At 42.6% G+C, this 10,000-nt stretch overlaps 1 protein-coding gene across 1 annotated transcript in view; it reads right to left on the bottom strand.

The window, feature by feature from the left end:
- Positions 1-8,488, bottom strand: part of LOC120554698 (kalirin-like) — a gene marked incomplete at its 5' end in the record, with an annotated part of 15,255 nt that extends 6,767 nt beyond the window's left edge. Inside the window, 2 exon segments of the mRNA XM_039793711.1 lie at positions 2,895-3,078; positions 8,327-8,488. Of these exon segments, the coding sequence (XP_039649645.1) occupies positions 2,895-3,078; positions 8,327-8,488 (346 nt within the window).
- Between the last annotated feature and the right edge of the window lie 1,512 nt (positions 8,489-10,000).

Raw genomic sequence — 10,000 nt, 5'->3', positions numbered from 1 at the left:
ACCGACAGAGTCGATCAGAATGAGTTCACTACTACTAGTAGTAAACAACTAGCAATCATCAAGAAGTTTCTCCACAATTAATGCTGCAAATGCACCACTCTAAATCTACTGTTTACCATAAATGTGCTCAGAAGTTTCTTGGAAATGAGTAATTAAGCACAAATAAGCATAAAAAATGACTAATGGACTAAAGAAATCTTACTCGACTAAGACCAAAAACGACCGATTTAGTCGACTAATCCACTAAGAGGTGGCAGCTCCTGCGTCACGTTTGTGTTTTGTTTTTACAGTGTTTCCTCTATGCTGATAAATAAAAATAAAGCCGTCTGTCAGCGATGGTTAGAAAGCACGTGGGAGAATAGCGCCACTCAGAGAAAAGGGAGAAAGAAAACAGAGACCGGCTGTCCTCTGGTTGAGAGGGCATGTGTGCATCCTTGAGAACTATAAGTGGTATAACTTATATTATCAGTTCATGTAAGCCTGTATTAGTCTGTAGTTATTGCACATTTTTAGTTCCACCTTCGCCTGCGAGCTACATTGCAGGTGGCTGTTGATTATTGATATCAGATCATATGGCCTAGTAGGCTAAAGCCTGATTATTTCATACATTCATGAAACATATTGGGGGAAATTCATTCAACATAATTCACAGCCAAATAACAATTAAAAGTATGTTATTTGAACATTTATAACTAGACTATATATAGCCTGCTTTGGGTTCTGGTTTCCCGATGAAGAAGTTCTTGTAGAATTCATTTTGTAGACCTACAGTTCCTCAAAAATACAGTTCAGTCAAAAGGAAATGAAAATATGCCTGATTGTGTGTGAACAGAGGTGAATCCTAGGAAAGAGTTTTTGATTGGTTTTTGTTTTCAGGTTATGCTCACCTTCCTGTTTTATTGTGAAGGCTCCCTGTTGCTGCTTGTGTTGTCTGTTTACTTCCTGTTGCCAGAGGTTGTGTATCCCCGCCCTAATGTTTTCCCCCTGTGTGTCCTTGTCCTTCCTGTTCAGGGTATGTAGTGTGTTTGATTTGATCCGGACCCTGTTGGATACCGTTGCCTGAGAGTTTATTCTGACTTCTCTGAAGCTAACCGGGCGGCTTCATAGCTGCCTCCGTGTTAGCACGCCACATTTGATGTGGTACTTTCCCAGTAGGAGTACACACACACACACACACACACACACACACACACACACACACACACACACACACACACACACAGACACAAACACACACACAGAGACACACACACACACACACACACACACACACACACACACACACACAGACACACACACACACACACACACAGAGACAAACACACACACACACACACACACACACACACACACACACACAGACACACACACACAGAGACACACACACACACACACACACACACACACACACACAGACACACACACACAGACACACACACAAAAACACACAGAGACACACACACACACACACACAGACACAAACACACACACAGAGACACACACACACACACACACACACACACACACACAGAGACACACACACAGACACACAGACACACACACACACAACACACACACACACACACAAACCACACACACACACACACACACACACACACACACACAGACACACACACACACAACACACACACACACACACACACACACACACACACACACACACACACACACACACAATACACAATACACAAAACAAGACACAAAAACAACACAATACACAATACAACAGAACAACACACAAACAATACAAAAATACACACACAATACACACACAAACACACACACAAACAATACAACACACACAACACACAACACTAAATAAACATAAATAACAATAAATCAACAACACACAATACAAACAAAATAATAATAACCAAACACATTACATACATCACACATACACAAATACACACAACACACATCAATATCACACATCAATACACACACACTACACAATACACAACAACACACACAACACCACACAAATACACAATACACACACACACACACATCAATAATATCAATAACAACATACATCAATAATAACAACACATATATCACACACAACTCACACAATATCAAACATCATCCAATATATAAAATACAATACACACACACATACACAACAATAACAACACTCAATATATATACACACACCCCACCCAGTGTCCATTTTTTGTGTGTGTTGTGTTGTGTGTGTGGTGCGTTTTGTTGCTGTCTTTTTTGTTTTTTGTTGCTTTGTGTGTTTTGGTGGTGTAGTTTGTGTGCCTAATTTTTGTGTGTGTGTGGTCTTTGTTTGTGTGTGTGTGTTGTGTGTGTGTCTCCTGTGTGTGTGTGTGGTTGTGCTTGTGTGTGTTTGTGTGTGTGTGTCTGCTGTGTGTCTGTGTTTTTGTGCCTCCTGTGTGTGTGTGTGTGTTCTCCTTGTGTGTGTGTGTCCCCGTCCTGTGTGTGTTCCTCTTGTTGTGGTATTTTTTTGTTGCGTGTGTGTAATTCGTGTGTGTGTGTGTCTTGTGTGTTTGCAGTTCATTCGTGTTAAGTGTTGTGTGTAGCTATTGGTAGTTCAGTGTGTGTGTGTGTGTTCTTTAGTTGTTTTGGTGTGGTGTATTTGTGTGTGTTCAGTTATGTTCGTGTCTGTGTGTCTCTGTGTGGGAGTGTCTAACTGTTCAGATGCACCAATCAGGGCCAGGGGGAGTGTCTAACTGTTCAGATGCACCAATCAGGGCCAGGGGGAGTGTCTAACTGCGTGTCAATCACTGCTCATGTCCACCCATTCATTCTCCCTTGTGGGGGGAGGGGCTTAGGAGACTGTTGATGTTATAATATATTTTGGCTAAGTCCTGGATGTCTCTGATTTACAACAGACTCGTACTCACCTCTGGCGGCGTTGGCGGCGTTGGTGGCGTTGGCGTTGGAGGAGGAGGAGTTGGGGGTGCTCGTGGACGAGGTCGTGCTCGTGGTCGTTGCCGTGGCAGCCGTGCAGGGCGGGATCAGGCCCTCCATGTCGGCAGCGCTGTGCGAGTGGGACAGACAGAGGGCGCTCATCGGCAGCAAGCCCTCCTACAGGAGACACACACAGAGACATGTTAACACACGGTACACACACACACACACACACACACACACAGACACACACAGACACACACACACACACAGACATGTTAACACACGGTACCCACACACACACACACACACACACACACACACACACACACACACACAGACACACACACACACACACACACAGACATGTTAACACACGGGCAAACAAAAACAAAAACACAAACACACACACACACAACACACACACACACACACACAAAAACACAACACAACACACACACAAACACACACAACACACACAGACATGTAACAATAACAAAACAACACACACACACACAAAAACACACAACACAAAACAACACACAACACAATAACATAACACATATAATAACAAAACACACAACACACACAATACACACAAAACACACATAAACATCATATAACAAACACACCACACACACAAACTAAAAAACAACAAACAAAAAAAACACATACAACATTACCAAAAAAACAAACAAACAATAAATCACAATAACAGAAACAATATCAATACATCATCATAACAAAACATCAAATAAAAACACATCAATACAACACATCACACACAAATCAATACAAAACACAACACACATCACATAACATCAAACAATCAAACACATAAATACACACACACAAACATCATCATCATCAATAATATCATCATCAATATCACATCATCATCACATCATATCATCAATATCATCAATAACAGACTCCTAAGTCTTTGAAGACAAGCAAGAGTGACCTCCCCAAAAGATCATAGATTGGTGGCGATGTTGACAAGACAGGAGTAGGTTTCATTAATATTATTATAATTAGTGTTTTGTTGTTATTATTAATAATTGCTCAGATTTACACAAGAAAAGATTTGACACATGGCACTGACAGTTCAACCAAATACAAAGTATTCAATCTCTGCAGGGTGACTTATGATAATGGGGGGGGGGGTCTGGGGGTCCTCCCCCAGAACATTTTGAGCATTAAACTCTTCATTTCCTGCATTCTGGTGAATTTGTATGCACCTATTTATACCTTTTTCTGAATCAATTTATGCTGGAAATCTTTATGTAAAGGTAAACATAGATTAAAATCCAAATATAAAAACATAATGGAATATATGGCAGTTAGGCTCTCAGGCATTCTGTATTGCTTTCATCTATTTATTCTCCTGTAGATCGACTTTTCTAATTCTATCTGAGTCAGCACACATGTAGCCTAGCATCATTTACTCTTCCCTTTTGCATCGTTTGTTGAGGAAGTAACCTCCTTAAATGTGCATACGACAATTATTCACGTCAATGATACATTAATTCATTTTAATGAATTAATAAACCCCTGGACTGTAATATGATTTGTTAGAGCAAGATTTCTGCTCATGTTCAAAACTTTGTGCACATTGAAAATATCTCTTTAATCTGAGTTTTGGAGGAGTCGTGATACTTTGAGAAAAATAAAGTTATAATAGTCAATATATGTCAGAAAATAATCTACCTGCACCGTAGTCTGCTGTGCATTAACGTGATTGCTCTGCTGATACGGTAGATCTCAGACCTCCTGACAGACTCAGAGCCCCGTTTGGGTCTCTGGTCTCTGAATGAGCGAATGTTTAGGGAAGTGTCTGTATGCTTTGCTTTTTTTTCATTGGTTGCTGCATTAAATCTTACCCAGATACAATAGTGCTATTTTCTGATTGGCTATTGTGTAGCCCCTTTCTTTTTTTGTTTGGCTGATAAGTGGCAGGCTCGATTTAGACATTAAAAATGTAAGCTACCGTGGCTTGGTCGCGGTCTATGGGCTTGGTAGCGTTGCATTTCCCCTGACTCGTTTCCTGGTTCTCCTTCTCCTAAACACCATGAGATCAAGGAGAGGGTTAACTTCTCCTGGTTCTCCTTCTCCATCAACACCATGAGATCAAGGAGAGGGTTAACTTCTCCTGGTTCTCCTTCTCCATCAACACCATGAGATCAAGGAGAGGGTTAACTTCTCCTGGTTCTCCTTCTCCCTAAACACCATGAGATCAAGGAGAGGGTTAACTTCTCCTGGTTCTCCTTCTCCATCAACACCATGAGATCAAGGAGAGGGTTAACTTCTCCTGGTTCTCCTTCTCCATCAACACCATGAGATCAAGGAGAGGGTTAACTTCTCCTGGTTCTCCTTCTCCCTAAACACCATGAGATCAAGGAGAGGGTTAACTTCTCCTGGTTCTCCTTCTCCCTAAACACCATGAGATCAAGGAGAGGGTTAACTTCTCCTGGTTCTCCTTCTCCATCAACACCATGAGATCAAGGAGAGGGTTAACTTCTCCTGGTTCTCCTTCTCCATAAACACCATGAGATCAAAGAGAGGGTTAACTTCTCCTGGTTCTCCTTCTCCATCAACACCATGAGATCAAAGAGAGGGGTTAACTTCTCCTGGTTCTCCTTCTGCATCAACACCATGAGATCAAGGAGAGGGTTAACTTCTCCTGGTTCTCCTTCTCCCTAAACACCATGAGATCAAGGAGAGGGTTAACTTCTCCTGGTTCTCCTTCTCCATCAACACCATGAGATCAAAGAGAGGGTTAACTTCTCCTGGTTCTCCTTCTCCATCAACACCATGAGATCAAAGAGAGGGTTAACTTCTCCTGGTTCTCCTTCTCCCTAAACACCATGAGATCAAAGAGAGAGTTAACTTCTCCTGGTTCTCCTTCTCCATAAACACCATGAGATCAAAGAGAGGGTTAACTTCTCCTGGTTCTCCTTCTCCATCAACACCATGAGATCAAAGAGAGGGTTAACTTCTCCTGGTTCTCCTTCTCCATCAACACCATGAGATCAAAGAGAGAGTTAACTTCTCCTGGTTCCCCCTTCTCCATAAACACCATGAGATCAAAGAGAGAGTTAACTTCTCCTGGTTCTCCTTCTCCATAAACACCATGAGATCAAAGAGAGGGTTAACTTCTCCTGGTTCTCCTTCTCCATCAACACCATGAGATCAAGGAGAGGGTTAACTTCTCCTGGTTCTCCTTCTCCATAAACACCACGGATCAAAGAGAGAGTTAACTTCTCCTGGTTCTCCTTCTCCCTAAACACCATGAGATCAAGGAGAGGGTTAACTTCTCCTGGTTCTCCTTCTCCATAAACACCATGAGATCAAAGAGAGAGTTAACTTCTCCTGGTTCTCCTTCTCCATCAACACCATGAGATCAAGGAGAGGGTTAACTTCTCCTGGTTCTCCTTCTCCATCAACACCATGAGATCAAGGAGAGGGTTAACTTCTCCTGCTCCAGATCTCCCCCCGTGGTCAGAAAGAACAGAGGAGACTCTTTGTGTCTCTCACTAGGACTCTAGAGTCGCTACTCTCTCCAAAGATAATCGCCGTCACTCTCTCACTTCTCCCTCGCTCTACCACACACACACAGAGACATGTTAACACACACACACACACAGAGACATGTTAACACACACACACACACACACACACAGAGACATGTTAACACACACACACACACACACACGCACACAGAGACATGTTAACACACACACACACACACACACACACACAGAGACATGTTAACACACACACACACACACACACACACACACACACACACACACACACACACACACACACGACACACACACACACACACACACAGACATGTTAACACACACACACACACACACACACACACAGACATGTTAACACACACACACACACACACACACACACAGACATAGTAACACACACACACACACACACACACACACACACACACACACACACACACACACACACCCAGACATAAGCACACACACACACACACACACACACACACACAGACATGTTAACACACACACACACACACACACACACACACACACACACACAGACATGTTAACACACACACACACACACACACACACAGAGACATGTTACACACACACACACACACAGAGAGACATGTACACACACACACACACACACACACACACACAGACATGTTAACACACACACACACACACACACACACACACACACAGACATGAAACACACACACACACACAGACATAACACACACACACACACACAGAGACATGTACACACACACACACACACACACACACACACACACACACACATACACACAGAGACAGTAACACACACACACACACACACAGACATGTTAACACACACACACACACACACACACACACACACAGACATGTTAACACACACACACACACACACACACACACACACACACACACACACACACACACAAAACACACACACACACACAGACAAACACACACACACACAACAGAGACAGTACACACACACACACACACACACACACACACACACACACAAACAAAACACACACAAAACACACAATAACACACATAGACATTAACACACACACACACACACACACACACAAGAGCATAACACACACAACACACACACACACACACAAAACATAAACATTAACACACACACACACACACACACACACACACAAACAGTAACACATACACACACACACACACACACACACACACACACACAGAACATGTAACACAAACAACACACACACACACACACACACACACAAACAAAATAAGACATAGTAACATACACACAAAAAATAAAACACACACAACATAAACAACACACACACACACACACACAACAATACACACACACAACACACTACAATAAGATACCACACACAACAACACACACACACACAACACACACACACAATAATAACACACACACACACACACACAGACACACACACACACAGCAACAACAGGAGGGAGAGTGCAGAATAACCCACTCCATCATCATATCCGATACTGGGGGCGCTTTGATTGGTGGTTACCTGTGGGGGCTTGATTATGGATACCTGTGGGGGCGTTTGATTGGTGGTTACCTGTGGGGGCGTTTGATTGGTGGTTACCTGTGGGGGCGTTTGATTGGTGGTTACCTGTGGGTGCGTTTGATTGGTGGTTACCTGTGGGGGCGTTTGATTGGTGGTTACCTGTGGGCTTGGTGGGTTCATCTGTGGGGCTTGATTGGTGGTTACCTGTGGGGGCGTTTGATTGGTGGTTACCTGTGGGGGCGTTTGATTGGTGGTTACCTGTGGGGGCGTTTGATTGGTGGTTACCTGTGGGGGCGTTTGATTGGTGGTTACCTGTGGGGTTTGATTCGTGGTTACCTGTGGGGGCGTTTGATCGGTGGTTCTGGCCAGACACCACCCGGGCCGGTCGGCTGAGCGCTCCACTATCTCCACCGTCTGACCACAGCGAACACTCAGCTCTCCTGGACTGCTGGTGGAGAAATCTAACAGCACCACCACTAACTCACAGCCACCAGACAGCTGCAGAGAGACAGACAGGCAGAGAGAGAGACAGGTTAGACATCTAACAACACCACCACTAACTCACAGCCACCGGACAGCTGCAGAGAGACAGACAGGTTAGACACACACATGGAGAGAGAGACAGCTTAGACACACACACACACACACACACACACACACACACACACAGAGAGACAGGTTAGACACACACATAGAGAGAGAGACAGGTCAGACACATACACACAGAGTGAGACAGGTTAGACACACACACACAAACATAGAGAGAGACAGGTTAGACACACACACACAGAGAGAGACAGGTTAGACACACACACACAGAGAGAGAGACAGGTTAGACAACTAGCTTCCCCTCAGCCTTAAGGAGCTAATGCTAAGCTAACTAGCTTATCCTACGCGTCTGACACAACTTGACTCACATCTCTATGCTTAAAGATTGAATGTGATTTAGATAACTTTCAAGTACATACATGAATAAACACCACATGACAACATGACAACAACACAACATGACGACACAACATGACAACAACACAACATGACAACAACATGACAACAACACAACATGACAACAACAACAACACAACATGACAACAACAACAACACAACAACACAACATGACAACAACACAACAACAACATGACAACAACACAACATGACAACATGACAACATGACAACACAACATGACAACATGACAACAACACAACATGACAACAACACAACATGACAACAACCATGACAACAACACAACATGACAACAACACAACACAACATGACAACATGACAACAACACAACATGACAACAACACAACATGACAACAACACAACATGACAACACAAACAACAACACAACAACACAACAGATGACAACATGACAACATAACAAACATGACAACATGACAACAACACCATGAACATGACAACACAACATGACAACAACTCAACATGACAACAACACAACATGACAACATGACAACACAACATGACAACAAAAACACAATAACATGACAACAGACAACATGACAACAACACAACATGACAACATGACAACATGACAACAACACAACATGACAACAACACAACATGACAACAACACAACATGACAACAACACAACATGACACACACAACATGACACACACAACATGACAACAACACAAGAACACAACATAAAACATGACAATCAACAACACAACATGACAACATAAACAACATAAACAACATGAAATAACAAAACAGAAACAACAACATGACAACAAAAAAAAACAAAACACAACACAATGACAAACAACATAACAACAACATGACAATATGACAACAACAAAACAACATGACAACAACACAACATGACAACATACAAATACAAATGACAACAACAACGATATGACACATGACAACAACACAACATGACACAACATGACAACATACAAAACACAACAACATTACAACATGAAACAAAACATGACAACATGACAAACACGACAACATAGCTAACAACCGAACCAGCACCGAT

The sequence above is a fragment of the Perca fluviatilis genome, chromosome 24 (genome assembly GCF_010015445.1).
Source record: "Perca fluviatilis chromosome 24, GENO_Pfluv_1.0, whole genome shotgun sequence".
In the NCBI taxonomy this organism is placed as follows: Eukaryota; Metazoa; Chordata; class Actinopteri; order Perciformes; family Percidae; genus Perca; species Perca fluviatilis.
Note: the sequence above shows the minus strand (reverse complement) of the source record. Positions and strands in the feature narration are given on the sequence as shown.